A 23,482-nucleotide genomic window follows, 5' to 3' on the forward strand; every position below is an offset into this window, starting at 1 on the left:
TGCGTATATAAGCGTCGTCGTCCAATTCATGAGCTTTCTATATTTTGTCTATAAAACAAGAATATCGAAAGTTACAATATTTATAATAATCTATTTGAAAACATTTAATATTTCTCAAATATTTCATTAAGGTACGGAACGTTCCAACAATTTGCCTTAAAGCACAATGCCACACACCACTAATTTTTAAATCTGAAGTTGCTTTACAAAATAATAAACGAGTTTATTGTTAAACATAATGAACAAGAATTTTCATTAATTTATGCTATACTGTTATAAATCTCGCTTTAGTAGCTATTTTTGTACTGCTTATCATAATCATACTTATTTTTTAATGAAATGCAATTATTATAAATGAGATAAATACAACTTCTGTTGAAAATACACATTTTTCATAGATATTTTTTTTACAAATATCATACTGCATTCAACCTCCATATGAAATTTTGTCTGAAGAATTCATCATCAGAGATGAAATGACAACTAATTTAATTAATCTTCTGAAAAATTGCTTTTTTATTTACTATTTTCTTCTAGTTAACAGCTTTGTTTCATCTGGTTTTGATTTTTATCCCAATCACATTTACCAGAAAATCCGATTTGCTGATTTTATGTTGTCCTCCACGTTTTATTTCATTCTGAATCATTTGACACTAAAATTGCAAGTTGTATGTGTCTGGGTGTATCTGAGACAAAATTTAACGTTTTTCGAAGTTTTGTGCAAAACGATTTAATCTATATTAATTTATCGCATAAAAAATTGTAAATAAGGAATGCGTGACGTAAATTTTAAAAACTCTGTTCTGCAATTGCAAAGTTGCGAGTTCAATTCCCGCATTAAATTATAACTGATAATACCTGATCAACAGTAGTAATATCGAGCTTAACTTGAAATAATATGAGAAATACATTTCAATTGAATAGTCCAAACAGTGTGTAAAGGTATATCATTATTATTCATCATCATTAATAATTTTCTTCTAATAAGATATTTCATATCTAGAGCGTGTCAACCATTGAGTTGCCTTCAAATAGCTATCAGTAATATCAGTATCACTAATAATTACAAATAACTAGATATAATTAGCTTGGCCAAAATTATTTTGATTCTAGTTAAAAAAAATCAATTCTGGTTCAAATCCATTAAAATCAATTCTGATTAAAAATGAAATAGATTTCTGGTTAAGTTAGTTAAGTGATTAATATCAATATTTTTTATCAAAGTATCTTCTTTAAAAAAGATAGCCCAATTCTTACAACTTGCAAGAAATATTCATCTATTTTCAATTACCATGTTCGTTCGAACTTAAATCAACATATCTACATATGCACAATGTGTCATTTATAAGAAAGTGGCTGTATATATGTGGACTAGGAAGGGTAGTAGACATAAGCCCTTGTCGTTTCTCATCCCCGAACTCGAAACCCTTCATCTGGATTGCGAATATCGTGGGGGTTGAAATATAGTCACGTATATCTGTAGTATTGCGAAATGACATTCAAAGACCACAAATCATATGTCAAACATCGCGCTTACGCCGATACGGGAGAAGCGGGGCAAATGGGATAGTAGAAATAGAATAAAAACTTGTATGTAATTTTGAGACTTGGTAGATGAAACTGATGGTTTTTTAATAGACTAGCAATTACTATAATGAAACAAATAACAAATCCATGAATATTTTAATTGAAAACATGCAATGTTGTTTGAATTTCAAATAACATTGCGTCCATTTTTTTACATTGGAGACTTTTTGTTGTTTTCTGTCTGAGAACTTATGTTTGCGTTCAATTTTAGTAAATAAATAGCTGATGTTTTTGAGCAGATTCTCAGTTATTAGTTTGTTTTGCCCTGGATTGTCATTACCTTCAATTTTTGCTGAAAAATGTGAGGCAAAATTGGCACCCGGCTCTGGGACCTTTATTTTTTCCTACATATTGAATCTTTATTGTGTCCAATTTTTGGTACAAATATAGCCAACTCTTGTAAGCAGATTGCGCACTTGGTGCTGGTTTTATTTTTTAACTGAACAATCTTCATTGCCACCAATTTTTTATTCAACCAAAATTGGTCTTAGTCTTATTTTCTACATTAGAAATCTTTACAGTATTTAATATACAAATAATAGTAGAGTCTTCTAAGCAGATTTTGCAGCTGGTTTCAAGGTTTCTGTCTTTGTGTTAAATGTGGAACCTTAATTGCGTCCAATTTGCAGTACAAAATTAGCTATTGAGCAGATTGAGCACTAGATTTTGGAGTCTTGGTTTTGTTTATTATATTTGGGATCTTAATTGCTGAAAATATTAAGGAAATAATTAATTATTTTCAGCAAATTTGCCATCAGGTAGTGAAATATTTGTTTTCGTATCTACATTCAATATCATGCGTCAACTTTTAGTGAAGAATGCTTTTTAGCTTTTATGCTTTTATGCTTTTATGCTTTTTAGCAGATTGGGTTCTAGGTTCTGGAGTTTTGATTTTGTTTTCAATGTATGGGATATCCTTTATGTTTATCTTTTGGTAGAGAAATAGCCAATTTCTTTAAGCAGATTGGGAACCGACCTGGGGTAACATTTTTAACTTTATAGATCTGATGTCCAAACTTTTGTATCTTTGCTCTGAGTTGGCAGTCTTAAAAAAGATGTACCAGATGCGAGTTGGATTTTAACTCAGCTGACGGACCTGTCTTAGGACAGAGCACCCTTCATATTTTTTATTTACTACATTAGAATTTTCAATAAAAATAAGGATAGTTTGTTGTAGACTTTTTGAAAATTTTGCCAAATGTTTTACATGATTGCACTTGGTTTTACTTGGTGCTTTTAATTATTTTGCTTACATACATAGTACATATACAAGTTTCCAAAGCTCTTGATCAATCTATGTGTAGGTTCATAGACACATTTGTTACGAAGAAAGAAAGTGTTATATTACGAAGGTAATAAATAGATCAGTACATGGTGACAAATCTATCTGAAGTCTCTAAAAGAATTTATTATTTCTTAAATGAGTTTTCGAATCAATAGAAATTGCCAAGACACCAAAAGTGCCCAATGTGCTTGTTTATTAGCATCATACAAGTGTTCCAAAGCTGGACCAATTTTGATGATTCAATAACAAATCGATTCACATTGAAAATACGCTGAATCTATAGATCAAGAAACTTTAACAAAGTCAGTTCTGAAGTATCAACAATGTTCTTTAAATCACACAATTTCATTCTATTACTAGTTAATTTTTCTTATGACATTTCCCTCCGTTTTCCCTCAAAGAATACGTTGTTGTGCAGTTGCGTCATATCGTAGAAGCGCGAAAGGAGCGCCTCCCGCCGCGGGAAGGGCTGGAAATCTTTTACCCCTGGAAGGACGGGGGTGGTAGCAAAAGACTATGCAAAATACAAGTCGGGATATTCTGAATATAAACCGTCAAAATATATTGTTATTTTCCATGTTCGCGTTCATATATAGACACATTCGCGAAGAAAACGACGTACGCATACGTTCGGCCACTTAAGCGATCTCGAACAAGCGTTTTTGTAGATATTTTTTCTGGAGCTGGAAGATTATTTAACCTACTTATAAATATGCGTAGATTTGTTTCTATATGATAATGGTAAGAATTAATATTATTTATACACACAGATCAGATGCTGATTGATGATCTTTGTTTTTTTACTATTTCTAGTAAAATAATTTGAATCATCATAATTTTCAATGTTAACACTTAGCGGACGGGTCAAATCTGCTTCCACCAAGTTTTCTTAAATTATTCAAAAAAAAAATAGATAAACATGATTTAAAGCTTTGTTAAATATACTTTGTTACTACAATAAAACTTCATTAAATATATAAATTTACATAATATTTTTTAATAGTATTTGATGCTTTTAGTATTTTTTAAGCCTGTAAATATTCATCTTCATGAATGTGAATCGACCTTTAAGTGTTAATGTTTATGTACTTAGTTAGAAAAGAAGTTATACATATTTTTAGTTAGTATAATTTTAAATGACATATTTACAAATATATAGAAAATTTAATTCCATTTCATCTTCATAAGGCATTTCATGTTTCATTCAATGTAAGGGATTGAAAAATTTGCCTTTAGAAGCACTGAGATCTATAATGATTAAATTTAATGAACCTGTAAAAATCTACAAAAATGCAAACATTAGAATAGATTAGTTCAGTGAATTTTTGGAAAATACCTTTATTTGTAATATTTAATTTTTTGCAATTATCTTGAATTATACTTTTTTGTGAAAGTTCAGAAAAAGTTCAGTTGTTTCATAAATTTTGAATAATGAAACAATCTTTGAAAGTTAATGTTTTTGGAAAATTTCACTCAACATTATATTCTAGTGGGAAAATGAATAAGTATAGTAAAATCGGTTATTTCTAATTTCTAAATTGCTATTATAGGACTGCTGTTAGTATTTTTCCTAGAAACATATATGGAGAAAATTATTAGGGTAGCGCAGGGAATAAAGGTCCAATTTGATTCGAGCAATTATATTGTGAAAATCAAGCTAATTGTATCACAACAAATAACATATGGCAAACAAATAACTATCTGACTATGTTCGGTAAAACTTCCATCTAATTTATCTTTGTAAAATGTTTTTTTTTGCTGTTTTTCAATAATTTGTTAGTTGGTCTTTCCTACATCATTGGCGGGGTGGTAAATTAGGACGGCTAGTGGGCAAACAGGTCATATTTTTATTTTTCTATTTTAAAGGGATTTTACGAAATAACAGGTACATTATTTAGAGATAACCTAGATCTGAAATTGCATCAAAAATATTCTGCAGCAAACTTGGAATAACTGTTTAATTCATCTTTTTTCAACTGAATTTACTTTTTATTCACTATTTTTTATTGTTTACACCTTTGCCAGGGTAAAGATTCCCAATAGCAATGACGTTGGAATCAAGGTGATGGATAATTAAACAAGTTTTACCTCTCTACTTTCAAATACTGTTGTTTAAAAAATTCGTAAAAATATTTGTTTTTTTAAGATATTTGTGGTGGATTTTTTCACTCGCAAACCTTTAACCTTTGCTCTACCTTATACGTATAATAATAATATAATACTAATAATAGTAATAATACTAGTAACAGTAATAATAATATAATACTAAAAATGAACAAGCAAATTAGGTTTTTCTTAAATTACATCAATCTTATTAATTTTTAAATTTATTTAATTAATTTTAGCATATTGAATCCATATTTCCACTTTATATTATATTATTTTTAAGTTGATGAAATAATTATTTGAATTTTGTACTTTTACCTAAAAAAAAAAATACTTATATATTGAATTCGACAAAATAGTAACTACGTTCCAAAACTTTTTACGGTTTGCATATTATATAATTTTTATATTATTATATAATTCATTGTATTAGGACAATTTCTTATTCATATCGTATAGTTTTAAATAAATATACTCGTAACCTTATCAGATATTTAATGAGTATTTGTAATTAGATTTTTTAAGAAATTGCGAAGATTCGATTTAAACCTATAGGTACTTTTCTTTATACAAAAAAATAAAAGATTTTTAATTTTGTATTTGTGAAATTCCAAAATATAATCAAAAATATTCTATTACTTTATTGCTATCGATATCTTTTGTTATTTCGTACTAAAACCACCCTCAGATAAATTTCATTGCCAAAAAACCGAACTCCATGCATATGAATACATCAATTTCGCATATGCATATGTCATTGCGGGCGGTCGGGCGTTCACGATACAGGAGAAAAAAATAATATTCCTGAACTTCGGATGTAATAAATCCTAACCCGCTATAGCTTTCAATATTATTATCAAGATGTATTATGTATGCATATTTTTCTGAAGGGAAATATCAATAAGAGAATTGTACGTATACACATTCGAGCGAACAATGAGGAGGAAACGTGTTTATATACACAATTTTGTATGGAAGATTTTATTTGTAATTGATCGAGGTGGGTCACAAAAATTGTTTCAAAAATATATTTTATTTCTTTCTCTTTGTTTTACATCTTAAATTATAATCTGTCGCAAAAGATATTCAATAATTAAAATATAACTAGTTGGTTTGGTATTTTGCCTTGAGGCAAGTTACATGAACTTCCCGATATATTTAAATAATCGAATTAATCAACAAAAAATGAATTAATTTATGAGTCATTAAAAGTATTCCGAGTGGATTTATTACACATTATTGAAAAGGAACGAACACGTTAGCTCGGAGTTTATTATAAAGGCAAATTTTCAAAAATCAATAACTTTCATAATTTAACCAGTTTCCGTAGGACTTCAATGGTTAAGTATGTTTATTAGGACCAAGTACTCTGTTGTTATACCAAGTAAATCATCTAATTTTAATTTTAACAAACGTCAAAAAACTACTCATTTTCTTAAACTTTTATGAATTTTTAAAATTAAACTACTTGTAATATTTTAATAAGTTCTATAAGACCGTGATATATATCGCCAAAAAAAGTTCCATAAAAATCGGCTTAAATTTTTTTTTCAACAGTTAATTACAAGAAACGGCTTGGTAGATTTTCACCTAAAACTAATCAGTATCATTCCCAACTTGTATCTTTCGAACAGTTTTTGATTTTTTATATCGATTCGGTAGTATGAGCTTAAATATAGACAAAAAGTTTTTCCAAATTACAAAGAAACGGCTTGGCAGATCGTCGCACAAACCTGACAAGCGATAGTCCTCATTGACATACATCAAATGGCTTTTAAATTTTTGAAATCGGTTCAGTCATTTTTGAGCAAACGTCGATGTAATTTCTAATTTTGACGAACGCCAAAAAACGATACTAATTCTTGCAAATTTTCACAAACTATTAAAATTAAACGACTTGTCGTAAGACTGTAATATTTTAGTATGATCTATAAGACTATGATACCTAACGCAAAAAAAAAAATTACAAAAATCGTGAAATTTTTTTTAACACTTTATTACAAAAAAACGGCCCTGTCGATCTTCACCAAAAACTAATCAGGTCGGTTCCCAAGGTGGGGTTTGAACTTGGATCTTGTAGTTGCTCGTACAAGTGATTTGTACAAGTCGACGCCACAACTTGAGGATTGGTACAGACAAGACATAATGGGAATAATTACTGTTTCTGCAGCAATAACTTCGACATTTGTTTTACTGTTAACTCTGTTCCAAAACTACTACTTAGTATACATATTTACCAAACTATGTTTCTCCATATTATTACTTTTTTACCATTACTAAATAGATAATTCTGTAGAATCAGGTTCGACTTTTATCACGTGATCATATACCATAGGTGATACTAATTCTTGGAGACACAAATCGCATACTCCAAAAATACTCGCATCGTCATGCAGATAATACAGAATAAAAGGTAATTTCTCTGTCTTTTTCCATCGTATATGAAGAATCAAAAAATGACAGGTATTACAATATTAAGTACACATGAATCGCGCATTTCGAGTCGAACGCATAAGGGATGAGAAATACGAAAAAATAACATTCGGAATTTCTATTACGACAAATGTTACCCTAACGCCGTATGACATATTAAATCTAGAAATACATTTGGAAAGTGGAGGCACATATCCATTTCTCGATGGAGAATTGAAAATATTTCAGGTATTTGTCTCAGTGTTTACGATGATATGCAGATTATATTATTTATATAAATAAATAGATACATGCCAAACGGTGGTACCATAGAATAAAAATAGTAATTTTGCCAATGACAGAATTCAGACGTATTTCTTTTTTAGTCTCGTCTTGGTAGTATTTTGGACAAATTTTCAAGGAAATGAGTTTGGGTGACCTCAAGACAGCTTTTGTTTATATTTGTTGAATGAATTACAAACGTAAGAATTATGGACGCTAAAACTGATAAAAAAAATTGGCCATCTTCAGTGGATTCAAATCATTCTAAATAATTTGACAATAAGCCAAAATATGACATTTTTGATGAAACTTGGACTCATATTGTGACAAAAACAAAAAAAACTGCAGAATTTTTCTGCCGCATGTTTGCATAATATCCTGAACCGACTTTGAAAATTTTAAAACCATTGGAAAGATATCTCTATTATAAAAATCACTAAAGATATTTGAAAGATATTTGTATTATATCACTTGAGAATCATGCTGATTAGTTTTTGACAAATATCATCCGACCATTTTCTTATAATCTATGTTATTTTTTTGTCAATTTTGATGAATTTTTGTATGATGGTAAAGAAAGTTCACAATCGTAACAAACCTTACAAATATTATAGGCCTGTAAAAAGCAATTAAATTATAAAAAAAACTATTTAATGTTGAAATCGTGAACTTTATCTATTGCACACGTTTTTAAAATTTCTCATAAGACAAAATACCGCTTACACCTTGTTTAACTATTATGATAACAAGTATTACTATATTACAATTACCAATATTATTATTAATAATAATACAATTATAATTACTACTATTCCTATTATTAACTTCCCGTAGGGCAAGTTATAATAATCAAAAATGAATTTTTTTATATATCTTTACGTTTCAATGGTTTCTGAATAGTTTGGCATACCTTAGAAAAAATGGATGTATGTGTGTGTGTGTGAAAGTATTTGTGTGTGCGGATACAATTTTTCGTCAACGATTTCGGGAACACCGATCAACCGATTTGAATAATTCAAAAAACATTCGATTCGTATTGATAAGGAGACGTGCTGATTAGTTTTTGGCGAAGGCAGGTTTAGCCGTTCCAAAGATACGGGGCAAAAAGTGCCAAAAATGGTAACTCAGTTTTTAAGAGAGCGGAGCGTCCGATTTTGATAATTCAAAAAACATTTTACTTGTATTGATAAGATGAACCAATCAAATTTTTGAGAAGGCAGGTCTAGCGGTTATGGACTCTCAATAAAAATAAGTTAAAAAAAAGTCATTTGGCGGTCAAAAATGTTTATTGGACATATGTACATCAAGTTATCAGATATTTTATAGAGATTTGTACACAATTTGTGTATTTTTTTTTGGGTTTCGTACCAAGATTTTTAATTATGATGCGGGAAGTTCCAGCAATTTACCTTAAGGCACGATGCCATGCACCACACTAGTTAATACTGTTATTATAAGTATTACTTGCTGTATTTTGCGTATTATTGTTATTATCTTTTTGACATTATTTTGGATATTATAATTTGGATTGTGTTACTAATTTTACTAAAAATTTTATTTTTATTGTCATTCTTATTATTGTTATTCTCAATATTATTTTTAATATTATTCTCAATATTAATCTTATTATTATTATTCTTCTGAATCTTTTTATTAATAATATTATTACGACTAGAATTTTTTTATTAATATTTTTTTATTATTTATGCTACTATTACTATCATTTTGATCATCTATTATTTCTCATTACCACTAATATAATTAATATCAAATACCAAAAAATATATCGTTTCCTTAATAGCCAATACACCGATACAAATAATTCTTCCTTCACCTCACTTAACATAGATTTTCAAAACATCCCACAAAATCACGGGTCGAATAAATTGAATTATATAAACTGAAAAATCCCTCTCACTAGGGGTGGAATATTTTGAAGTCCGATACATCGCCCAGAATAGTCCGCATTCTAGTAATCTGTCCAATTTATTCACGTCTAATAAGAATTGAGAAGTTGGGGTAGTTTCCGTACACGTTTCTGAAAAATACACGACTGGCCGGGGGTTGAAAAATGCAACTGGCTACGTATTGCCGAGATACCGATTTATTTATTTTTTAGAATTTTTCTAGTGATTCGTGTTTTGCGAATTTAAAAACCGAAACAGAAGACAGGGGTGGATGATATATCGATATAAATTATATATATATATATATATTTAATATTAATTTATTTAAAATTGTACTGTTTTAAGAACAATATGTCTCATTATTCATTTACATGAAAATTACGTAAATTTTTGTACTATCTATACCTGCCAACCAGAAAAAACACAAATAATTTGAAAAACAAACAAACAAACCAAACCAAAAATTATAAAATGTTAGGTTAGAAACCTACTTAAGTGTCGAATAAACTAAATATTAGAATATTAGATTATTTATGAGTATTTTATCATGATTGCAGAATATCAGGAATTAAGGAAATAGATCAGCCTTACCAAAATTTATAAAGTTAATATTTTTATAGAAAAGTAAAAAAAAATACACCGTTTACATTCGTTGAAGATGAAATAAGATTCTGCAAATCGTCAAAGGTCAACTTTTTATATAAAGAATGGTTGGATGATTAATAATAAAGGTGTGATTTAGGAAAGAAATGTGCTTAAAAAGGTGGTTTTAGATCGTTTAGGGTTGATTAAATAATAGATAGTGTTTATTAATTCATATTATTGGTAACTTTTTCCAATATAGGTTGTATCACAATCGTTGTAATCTGTACCAACTGTTCATGAGTTTTGGATTTTAAAATATAAAAATGAACCAAAGGTATTACAAAAGAATCATTTATTTTCTGGTATGATGTGTCTACTACTTTAGAAACCAAATTTTTTTTTGTTCATCACTAAACCTCAAATTGTACATTCATAAGAATTGTAAGTTAAGGGGGTATTCTACTGTAGAATTTTGAAAAAATCGAAAAATTTTTTTTTTATATTTTCAAAGTTTAGTTATTCAAAAATATGTCATTAAAAGGATTTTTTAAAATTACTATTATTTCCTGAGTTATATCCGTTTTAGTGACGTGGCCTCGGTTCGGGTCCGACTTGTCTCAAAACTTTGAACGCGTTTTTCTCGGAACTACTTTTTTCGAGCTGGCGGTAAGGATATCTCGAGTTCTAATGAACCGATTTACTTCAAATTTGAAGAGAATCTTCTCTATACATCGCTTTATCGTATGGACCTTGCCCAAAACTATAACTTTTTATTTAGTATTTTTAAAAAATTCGGAATTGTTAAAAAAACATGAAAAAAAATTTTTTTTTTCAAACTGCCGCCATTCAAACAAAAAATTTTTGTTTAACTTATCCAAGGTTCATACGATAGCGGCATCTATTATAATTAAGAATCCATCTATTTTTTATGTTTCAAATCACCAGGAGGGTTGGAATCATGTACGCCAGGACACCCTCTTTCTTTGGGAACCCCCACTTTGATTGCTCATAACTTTGTGAATTTTAATTTTTTTTTAATAATATTTTTTTTATGTAGCAATAAAATATCAATAAACAAATGATAAAAAAATCGATAGTAAAAATATTATTTTTTTCCTTTATACAGCGCTTCAAAAACCGGGCGAAATTTATGACTCTACAGTAGAATACCCCCTTAATGAAAATCTAAATTAGTGAAGTAATAAATAAAATGAAAATACTTTGAACTACATATGTTTACTAATGTAAGTACCGACAAAACCTATAAACTTTTTAGTCTTTGTAGATTTTCACAACATTAAATGTTAAGAAAAAATTAATTAGGGCCAAAACTTTTATAATAAACATGTGCGTAAAATCATATTTCAAACTGCTAATTATAAAGGCTTGTGAGTTTAAACAATAATTAAAATTTTCTGAATATTTTCAGCAATAATCAAAATTTTTTGTTGTTATTAATTATCAGGTAAACCTCATTACTATTGATTTTTAAATGACTTTAATCTACTAAAACTATTTTTTTCACTTTCCTGTACGTGGATTTTTTTCCCTATGCTACTTTGGAATAGAAATGATACTTATTTCTATCCAGCACTGCCATCATGGTGTTTTCAAACCGAAATTGAATCAATTTTTCAAATTTCGCTGAGATGTGTTGACCTTTCGACCGGTCGTTTGTTATTTGGTATTTCCCTATTTGTTCTGCGGCCAACGTTTTTATATATACATGTATCCATAATATATATATATATATATATATATATATTGTAAAAAAGCTCTCATATCAATTTGAGTAGGGGTGCGATAGAAAGTTTAGTTTTTTGTAACATTTAAACAACACCAACACATTTTGTTTTATACGAATAATAGATATTTTAAAATATTTTTTTTATTTTTTACATTTTTTTAATTACAAGATGTTGAGAATGCTTAACATTTGTTTAGGTTTCCATACTAATTTTTTCACATAAAAAATATGACTATTTCAAATATTATTAGATAATTTACATGATAATTTAAATTGATGTTATTCAATCTCAAAGCATTAACTATGAGAAACTTTAGAGACTTTCGAAACATTATTCGTAACATTGTAATTAAACAATTTTTTTTATCTTATTTAATACTTTGTGTAAATAAATATAAGTTAGGTATTTAATTAACCAAGAGTAGATTCAATGCGCAAATATTAATTTATAATACTGTTTTTTACATGTTTGAACATTGTAAAACTCTATAATTTAAAAATTAACATTATTTAAAATATTGGGGTTTTAAGAAGTCTAATACAGAAAAAATATCTGTCAATTTTTTGTTTCAACATGTTGCTGGAATGTTCGAAAAAATTTTAATTCTTATTTATTTGTACTGTTTTATAATTAAATGTATTATATAGATGATCCTATTCATTTTTATACTGAACGTCTAAAAAAGCTGTTTAAATCTTGTAATTAATAAAATATTAATTATTATTAATTAAATATTATTATTAATAATATATTGGGAGAACTTAAAAATAGGTCATTTACGTATGGATTTGATGAGTAAATTTAAATTTTTAATTATTATTAATAAAGATGAAAATTTTTCTATGTAATATAAATAATTTTGTTATCCTTTACGATTTATTATACTATTTATTCGAAAAATAAGTTTAGCTATATCATCATGAACATTTTTTCACTACATGTTACATTTCATTTTTTCAATAAAAAAAACTTCTAACTTTTGAGTATTATTATTCGACTGATGAAGATCAGTTGAGTGAATTAAGAATAAGTGAATTTGATTTTGAAATTTATAAATAAAATCTTGGAAAAATTCATAGTATTATGCTCAAAAAATATTTTAAAAATTAATATCGTGCATCGATTTTTTCATCATCACTGTATGTGAATAAATGGCCAGAACTACGACAATTAAAGCATTTCAATTATGTTTTAGAGATCTCTTTAATTCCATTCTTTTGAATTATAATTAATTCTAGTTAGAATATTGTTGTTTATAATATCAATAAGAATAATAAATAGTAGTGTGTCCAAAGTCAGTTTTATGGTATTAGAGCACCACTTAATGGTTTTTGTTTCTCTTTTCTCGTTATACACTTATATAGATTTTTCTCTCCTTAATTCAGCTTCCATACTTTCTGGTCCTGTGCTCTTGTTTTCAGTTCCATGTATTTTCTCTTCTCGCGACAGTCATCAACCATCTGCATTCTTCTTCTTCCCAATCCTTTCAGTCCTTATTTTTTACCTTCGACGACGTCATGTTGAATGCACTCTTTTTGCAGAATGGGTTTGATCCAGTTCTCATTCCTTTTAATGATCGTGATCAGTAGAGTCCTTTCTTTGCCCACTCTTCTCTGAAATTCTTCATTTGTTACCTTGTCTATTCACTTTATCTTCATATAAAAAATATGTCTCTTGCACCACATTCCAAAACTATCCAGGTAGTAAGATAGCAACAACGTTTAAAAATCTATTTGTAAAAAGATTTTGTGTAATACGATATAAAACATCTTCGTTCCAGATCTTACTAGTTACTTCTTCACTACGAATAACTACTACAAAATTAAATCATAAATCATAAGATAAGTGATCAATACATAAAATACTTAAATCAAAAAATTCCTTCAAATAATTTCATATTTCCTTCTTCTCAATCCATCAATTTTTCACCGAGGCCATTTATATACGGTCAACCAGAACGGTAATGGGCCATCACGAATTTTATAGGTCGTCGAATAATAGATTTTTACGACGCCCATTCGTTCGTTTTTCCCAAAAGATACAGTCAGGAAACCGACCATCAAATTTATTCAATATATAAACGTTCCGCAAAAGGGTCAATTTCCGATGTATCCGTCTCTTCGAGAAGAAAATGACGAATTCTTGGGACTAGGGGTGGTTTTAAAACAGGGTAGGTAAGGGAAGAAAGTATGTAGGTTCAAAATATGTTTCACCATGGCAAGAAATTTTATTGATTATTTGACAATGTTTAATTTTATCTTTAATACAACTGATCTTAGCAACTTATCCTTTTAGAAGGACCAGATACAATAATTGTTCATAATAAAACAGTGCGCGTAAGGTTCACACGCGGTTGAAGTAAAACTTATTTGTTACTGTACAAGATGACATTTAAGTAAAAATAAATACATCATATAACAATTTTGCATATTGTTTATTAGTAATATGGTAACACTCGTGATGCACACATTTATCAGTGTCAAACATTTTACACATTTATATGATAAATTATAAATTATATATTTATAATAGCATTAAAAATATGTATAATATTTAAAAACAATAATGTAATTAAAGTCACACTTCAAATATGACATGATCGGTTTGTCATTGTAATTAGCATTTAGAAATAAACCTTCATTAGATAAATGAAGTAATTGCTAATTAATAAATTTTTATAATATTTGTTCACACAGTGGATTATGTTAAACAACGTCTAAACAAATATTGTTTACGCAACTTCACTCGTCATGTAATTGTGTTTGAAGAACTTCATGTAATTAAAATAACATACATTCATTGGCTGCTTGTATTTTTTTTTTTTTCGCTGGCGATATAATCTCAGTCTTTGAACTGCTGTAACATCGGTCTTGCCATCCATTTTAATAACTTCAAATATTTACAGAAACTACGAATAATATAGAAATAATTTCTAATCGATAAACTTAAGTTTAGTACACGGCAAAAATGTTTAATTTGTTTTATTATTTTCAAAGAACAAGGTAAAATATTCTTCTGATTCAGGCATTTTTCATTAAATCAAGATTTGTACTACGATGTAACTTTAAAATGTTTATTTATCTATGCCGATTCCCTTGTTGATATCGGTACGCATACAATGTTGATGCCGGTACGCATACAACGACAGATCTCTATTCACATACACGACGACTAATCACAATCGACCCGTATAGAAATTATCTCATCCAGAGCGAATGACGAACAGTTCGGGCGTAACAGACTTCCGTTGCATTTGTACGGATTTACACTCTAGTCGCTTCTAAAGAAGTTTTACTTCAGAATATTTTTATTTATTATACTTGCGGTTGACAACTCACTATTTCACTCTTTAAATAAACATACTCAAATTATTATTAATTGAGCTATTCTCAATTTTTGACCATCAAGAGAGGCAAGTGCAGTCTCAATTCTTTATAAATTCAGTGTATGAACTACTAGTATTTTCTTAATATCGTTTATATTTCAAATATTGTAAAATATTTTTTATCTATTTATTTGGATTGTTATACAATTAGGTCATTTTTATTCCTACATATGAAAGAATTTAGAAATTTGTTAGTACATATTAAAATTTTCGGAACTGTGTAATTTAGATTTCATATGGTTTAATTAAAAAATAATATTTTTGCGTAAATTTAAAAATTTTAACATAAGAAGCAGGTTTTTATTTATTGAAAATATAATGCACCTATTGGAAAAAATAAAGCATATCTTTTGAAAACACATTATTTCAAAATCTTCAAATTTTCAAAAACTAACCAAAATTTTGAGTAAACCCCATATTTTACAAAGTTTTGATATTTTACAAAACGTCTTGAATCTACAACAAAAACAATAAAGTAATTTTTTTGTATTTATTTAGTTCTGTTTACATTTGTTTAGCACTTGATTTATTAACTTCTACCCCCGACCTTACTTTTGCCATCATTGCCATTTCGAAATTTCTGTTCCATTTGCGATTTGGTACGTGTCCGAGTGTATCCTTTGTATCTATTAGAGGCGAAGGGGTTGTCTAGTGATCTGATTTGATTTGATTGATTTAAGGGAATTTAACGGATAAATTGTTTGTCTACAGACGCCCCATTTGTAAGATTCGTCTTATTAGAGGACTCCACATATATATATTGGATCTACTGGCAAAGGGGTAGCATGACTACATAAATTGGAGCATTTTGTTAATATTGGATTTTGTCGATTGGAAGTGCTTTATAAAACATGGTAATATCCGTGTTTTATTACAATGTAAAGTTTTTTACATAAACTTCTTCAAAATTATTTTATAGTTTAAAATATATGTAGTTGGGGAGGCTGGGTACGGTTGTGCCAGGGCACGGTAGTGACAGTCGTCATAATAGCTAAACTGCGCTGATTTTGAGATAGGGTCCTAAGAAAGGTAAAGTATGTTTGTTCGAACAAGTTTCCATGAGTCAGTGCACTACAGTAACACACTCTGTGGATCGCATCACAATTTTATTATAACAATTTAGAAAGTTTTTAAATCTCTATAGTTATTAATTAAGTCGATTATTACCACAGCTCTTAAAATTCATGCAATTTTCCTTAAGATTATTTGTACCATACTAAAACAAATTGGCTACGTAGTAATATTTCTATTCGCGTGTGTGTAGTAAATATTCAATACCATAAATTTATTTTTTTATAGACGTGAACAACTTAGTTTCTTTTAAATTGCTTATACTTAATGGTTCTATAAATCAAGTAAAAAAATTCGTATATGTATTGGACAATACTTCAGAATTACCACACAAACTATAAGCTTATCGTATAAGAGTTGGCAAAAGAAAGCCATAAAATAGAAAAGTCGATAAATTACAATTTAAGAAAATACTTGGAAAAGTAATGGTTAGAAGCAAATTATAGTCAAATCAACTGTGGTATGTAGGGTAGGTTGGGGCACAAAGGTCCAATTTGATTTTTAGCAATTATACTGTGAAAATCAAACCAATTGCGTTACAACTAGGATTTGTCGGTTTTCAAAAACCGGTTTTTTGGTGAAAATTATGAAATTCGAAATCCGTTTTTTTAGTAGAAAAAGTCTTTAGTAGGAAAATGACAAATATAGCCAAATGTAAAAGATAAATAATTTGAAAATTCGAATAGAAGAAAACGGAAAATATATTGCCACAATTTGAAATGAGAATCACATAAAAAATTTAATACAACAACTTTATGAATATATTTCAAAAACATTTAATTTGTATCATTAGCAGACGTCCAATTACTGGATTGGCATTCCATTCCATTTTTCCGTTGGAAAAAAATTTGCAGATATGTCATAATGATATTAATAGTACAAATTAAATTTGTATTGGATTTAAAGCCAAAAACTGACCTAACGATTTTAAAGTTGACAATTACATTGATTATCTATTTGAAACAATTAGCAATCTATTGCAAATCTATATTTCAAATAATGAATATCTATTTATAATTCTTACTATCAGTATTATATAAATAAATATTAGTTCTAAATGTGAAATATAGTGTATTCCACGCCATGCATCATCAGTGTCAACATTAACGTATATGTATTTATCATATTTTTAATCAAACTGACTAAAAATATCATTATCTATACTAGAATACAGCTACTTGATGCGATTTTCGGTAATATATAGCCGTAATAAATTATAAGCGAAGATATACCACGAATATTAGCATCTTAGTGCTCGCGCGATTTGATTAATTCGCGCGTTGAGTTCAACCGCGATTTCGGGACTTAACATTTTTATATAATATACGACGAAATATATACATATAAACCGATACGTATTCGGGAGAATAATAATAATTGTGCAGGAAGAGCAGAGCCGGATTTAAAAAAATCTTGGTGTGACTATACAGAAAATAGCATCTAGACTCATGAGAATTTTTTTTACTAGTCATAAAAGATATTTTTGTAAAATGTATTAAAAACTAGCGAGCCGGGCAAACTTCGTTCGTTTGGTGATTAAAAGTTGAAAAAAAAATTGCCTGCTGTTGAAATTGAATAAAAAAAATTGCACAATATACGTGATTGATTTAATGGTTTCCAATTGGAATACGAAACAAATAACTTATTTTTTTACTTTTTGTGCATAATTTCACAGTGAACACAATGCCGGTTTGTCACATAAAATTAACTGAGCAGATAACAATGAATAGCCAAATAAATGAGTAGCAGTCAAACAAAAAATATTAGTTTGTAGTGCATGCTAAGTATCAGAGATGACGCTGCATGTGAAAAACGATTTTTCCGCTTTTCTGGCTTTTTTTTCAATTTTCCGCCCCCCTCTTTATTAGATTTCAATCAGAATTATTCGAATCAATCACTTAGAGATTTATTCATTTTAGTAGCATTTTATTAAAAAAATTACTAGATTTGCACAATATTGTTGTTGCTGTGTGCAATCTAGTTTTTAACTAGTAGTGCTCTCTATCTATTTTATAATTGTTAAAAATTATTTCAATTAAACTTTTTTTCATGGGTCTTTAATATTTCAAGGAACTCGTCTTGCCTATCAACTTTCTCCTCATATGAAGTTTTAACAAAATCGAAGACGAATGGACCTAATGTTTTCCTTGTAAAACAATTTTTTTATTCTAGTCGGAATTATTTTATAATGTAATAACCGACATAAGAAATTTTTAAAAAAGACTATGGGTAGCAAATATTTATCATAACAGTGATTTAATAATATAAATGATATCTTAAGGTTTTATTCCTGATTCACCTCTTAGCATTTCAACGGCAAAAAATCACATCTTATCATTAGAAAATGCGAACAGGAAAATCCTATGAAAGATTGCCTCAGATCAATCTTCGAAAATAATAATATCACAAAACATCAAGTGATGTACCGAACTGAACTGACTCGCTCCATGTATTACACACAAATGAATATATTTTATATATTCATACACAAATATATTTTATATACACATGCATATTTAAAACATTGGTAGGGTGGCTGGTAGTCAAATCGCAATAGAAGATATGGGACAAATAAAATAGTAGTATATGGACAGTACTGTACACCTTTTTTTTGAGTATTTTGCTTCTATAAATTTCAAATCTGCACCTAAAAAAATTTTGGTGTTTGAAATGACTTTACAGATAGGGAAGACTGGGTACGGTTGTGCCAGGGTACAGTAGTGATAGTCGTCATAACAGCTAAACTATACTGATGTAGGTAAAGCTATACGGATGTAGGTAAAGTATGTTTGTTCGAACAAGTTTACATTATTGCTTTCAGTCGCTTTGATTTTGAAGATCAGTCTTCATGTTCGAATTCTTCTAATAATAATTTACTTGTATAGAGGTAGATCACTCTGTAAATCTAAACAAAAAATAGTTTTATATCGTTAATGACCAGTGTTCTTTAAGTATTTTTTTTGCATATCTATTAGTATATGGTATTTATTTTTATTAGTATTACCATTACAATTTTGCACCAGCTCTTTACCCAAAAGAGACCTGAATCTCGCTACATATATTTTCTGAACTCTAATGCCATTACGCGTGCCGCCCCGTATTTATGTATTAAGGATGGAGATATTAAAAAATAGAATAAAAATTGCCTGTAATTTATATCGGCCGTCAAATGAGCAATTCAACCCCCAACTTCTCCGATATATACATGTAAATATTCCGCAAATACATGCAAACGAAGATTTCGCAATTAAGATTGTACTTTTTGAAATATTTGCTATCAAGAGTATTTTGGCTCCTATAGCAGAATGAAAAGTTAAAAATATTAGATCATATTAATTACTAGACTCTAACATAATAATTGTAGAATTTTAATAAATTAAGTGCAAACGTCAATAAAACGTCCTTCGGAAAAACGTTTTTTGTTTTTTTTTTTAAAAAAATTATGGGTAGTTGAAAAATTATATATTGAGTTTCGTTGTATGTATATATTTTGTCAATAGTTTTGAATTGTTTATGATTTTTGGATTTATTTTTACGTTGCTAAAGAAGTTGTATTTTGACTTGTTTCACCAATATATATTGAATCACAGTCCATGCAATTAATTTGATAAACCAGATTGTTAGACTTCGATATTGAATTGTTTTTTGTTGTGATAAAACTTGTATTAGTTGTTTATTATTGTTTAATATTACCTGTTTTTTATATTAGCACTATATTATCAGGTAAAATGAAATAAATTAAAATTTAAAAAAACAAGAGTTTTTTTGTCTATCTGACAACTATCCAATAAATAGAGCTATACTATTGTTCAACATTATTTGGCAAGAAAAATGCCAATATTATGCAAAATAAACTGATATGTATTATATAATGAAACACAAGAATTTATAAATACAATATTGCAAAAAAATCGATATGTGATCATTGGTGTTTCATGGTGTAAAGGTTAAGCTCACGGACTGGTGTATTCAAACTCTGCTCTGGACGACCTGGCATCGGGCAGTACCGATGACCATTTTTATTTGAAAATATAGATCCAAAATATGTTTCCAATTGACAATAGCCCAATTCAGGCACTACGGTGTGGAATGGCAATGGGAAATCTCTCACACTATTTTTCCCAGAATACTACCCATCATTATTATAGAACCATTAAAATGAATTTTTTTTTGTTTTTTAATAGCAACTGTCTAAGCCAAGAAAATGACATTTTGCTGTCAAAAATTATTAATGATATTTCATAGAAAATTGGATCAAATTTTGTTTACATTTTTATAAATTCCGTAATCAGTACCAGTTCAAAATTTTCAAAAGTTCTAAATCTAAATAAAATCTAATTTTTCAACAAAGTCAAATTATTTCAAAAAATTCTAAATTTTCAAAAATCTATTTTTTTTCAATGTTTTCAAATAATTTTGAAGTTTTTTTAAAAATTTTAATTTTTGTTACAGAAAATTTCAGAAATTTGCCTTAAGACACGATGCCATGCACCACTAGATTTAATAATTATGTATTTATTTATCAGAAATTTTATTTATATTATTTATTAATTTTATTTTTATTATTATTTGCTTCTATTTTATATTAAATCATCATATTACGGATATTAGTTTTATGTAAATTCTATCCTTTGCACTCTTATTTATTTAAATTTATGTTATTATTTATCATAATTACTTGATGTTAATTATTTAACAGTTGTAATAATTATTGAAATTAAAAAAAAAATATTTATCAAAAAATAAAACAAGTATATTTAACCATTTGTGCAATTAATAGTATATTACATGAAATTTTACATGGAAATCAATATATTTTAAAATTTTATTAGTAAAAACAATTCACAAACTATGAAATTACATTGTAATAATTTGTCGCCGAGGATTCATAAATATTGAAAAAACATTTTCTGACATTAATGATTTTGTAATAATCTAAACAAAAATTTGAAGCTAACAAACAAACATTAAGTTAGTAATTTTCCATTGACTATTTCTAAATGCATTTTCTTCCGAAAATATTCCATATCATTTTGACTAAAGTCGATTTTTGCACCTCTACATATATATTCTGCAAACATACAAGAAAAGACTCCACAGTCATAACCATTCTCTTGCTGAGGTATATCCTTAACAATTTCCTTTGTCCAGGTACTTGTGTCTAGTGGTATTTTTTTCTTATCCAATGACTCGTCTTTCAAATATGATTCCATCATGTCGAGAACACCTTGATCGGAACCATCCAAACTATCATAATACTTTATGCTTTTATGTGTGAAATCAATAATTAGCATACACCAATGGAAACCATTAACATGAACTGGAATCGGCATTAAATCATAAGTAAATATATCCACGTTTTTGGTCCATGTACAAACAGAACTGTAACCATGAGCTTGTAAGCTTAGCAGAAAAAAGGTGTTCATGGCATGCACCTTAAGTTGACCCGGTTCAGTTCCTCGTTGTGTCAATAAATCCATATATAAATTAATTACAGTGTCCTCTAACCAATTTGTTCCATTCAGTGAATCAAGACCAGTGTCAGAAATATTGATTTCAGATTCTTCTATAATTGGTTTGTGGAATGCACAACTCGCAATGGCCCTAATGATTTTTGCATCAACCTCCTCATTCGGTGCCTCTTTCACCAAATAAATGCCTTCCATTATTTCAATAACAACTTCAGGTTGCAACTTGTCATCATTAATTTTTAGTTTTTTCTGTGGACTTCCATCAAATTGTGCATCAGAATTTGGTGTCATTTCCGTATGATCCGTGACTGGTGACACATTTCTTTTTCTTCCAGTTTTATTATTTATGGCTTCAGTTGTATCTCCTTTACCATTTTTGGATGGTTTTGCATTCGGTTCTTTTCGTCCTCTCATCTTTAATACTGCTCTGATCGTTTTCTTCAGGGTTTTGCTTTTGAACTTGCAATTTGAAAAAGATCATAAACAACTAACTTTTTTTAATTTTTCAAGTATACTTAATAATTTTATATCACATAAAGATGTACTAATAAATTTCAAATATAAATTTAGAAAAATATGCCGACCATACTCAAATGCCAATATTACTTTTTTACATGATGGGTTCCATGACGCTTTTGTTTTTGAAAATGATCTAGAACGTCAACGTCTTTTGTTTTTAGTTTTAATACACATTTTTTGGTTTATCCATAATTAGCTAGGTTCCATTAAATTTGGGATTAGTATGAAAATTTAGCATTAGATTATGGAATTTGGTAATATCAGTCGTGCTTGAAGTACATTTATTATCATTGATATATTTTCTATTTTAATGCATGGAATCAGCAACATAGTAGGTGTCTAAATGACAGAACAAAATATAAACCTGTCAATTGAAGTTCAAGTTTTTAGTCTGATTCCGAAATCATGAGAGCCCAAATTTGTTGATAAGATGTAGAAATCTCATTTTGCAGTCTTTGTTGGTGGTCAGGACTACTACCCTTAAATTTATTTTTAATCCATCATTTGTATGTACCTATGTTCCATTAAATTTGGGAGCAGTAGCAAATAATGGAATTTGTTAACATCAGTCGTGCTTGAAGTACATTCAGTAGCATTTATATATTTTTTTATTAAATTTATTTTAATGCATGGAATCAGCATCATAGTAGCTGTCTAAATGACAGAACAAAATATATGTCTGTCAAGTGAAGTTCAAGTTTTTGGTCTGATTCCGAAATGATGAGAGCCCAAATTTGTAGATAGGGTGTAGGAATATCATTTTGTAGTCATTGTTGGTAGCCACACCTGATTTTAAATTTAATTCATCATTTTTAATTTACCTGCATTGATTTTTTATAATTGACAATCTTGCGCATTTGCATTTAAAAAGGATCTAAAGTCCAATCAGGTATATTCATTTTTAATATATATTCAAATAATTCATTAAAATCCGAATGGAGCAACCAAGTACTCATAGTAAGAAATAATGTCATCTTTATTTTATTGTTTCTGATGAATTAGAAAACTGGCTTTTGGAAATATGCGTCTGAATTTAGGCAACAAGGTGTTGACAATGAATAACACAGCTATAAATAAATAACTATAAATTCATTCTGCACCTTCTTTTTTAAATATGCAAAAGA

General features: G+C 28.4%; 1 protein-coding gene across 1 annotated transcript; it reads right to left on the bottom strand.

Moving 5' to 3' along the window:
- Positions 1 to 21,335: 21,335 nt before the first annotated feature.
- On the bottom strand, positions 21,336 to 22,253 carry LOC113374699 (sentrin-specific protease-like). Its single transcript, XM_026614673.1, has one exon. It carries the CDS (start codon positions 22,251 to 22,253, stop codon positions 21,336 to 21,338), a length of 918 nt encoding a protein of 305 aa, XP_026470458.1.
- Positions 22,254 to 23,482: the final 1,229 nt, after the last annotated feature.

The sequence above is a fragment of the Ctenocephalides felis genome, unplaced genomic scaffold (genome assembly GCF_003426905.1).
Source record: "Ctenocephalides felis isolate EL2017-DRISC unplaced genomic scaffold, ASM342690v1 CF-g0.4_SCAFFOLD_01886, whole genome shotgun sequence".
Lineage (NCBI taxonomy): Eukaryota > Metazoa > Arthropoda > Insecta > Siphonaptera > Pulicidae > Ctenocephalides > Ctenocephalides felis.

What these genes read in the sequence shown, in the direction of transcription:
- LOC113374699 (XM_026614673.1), bottom strand. Translation starts at nt 22,253, where the DNA reads ATGAGAGGACGAAAAGAACCGAATGCAAAACCATCCAAAAATGGTAAA.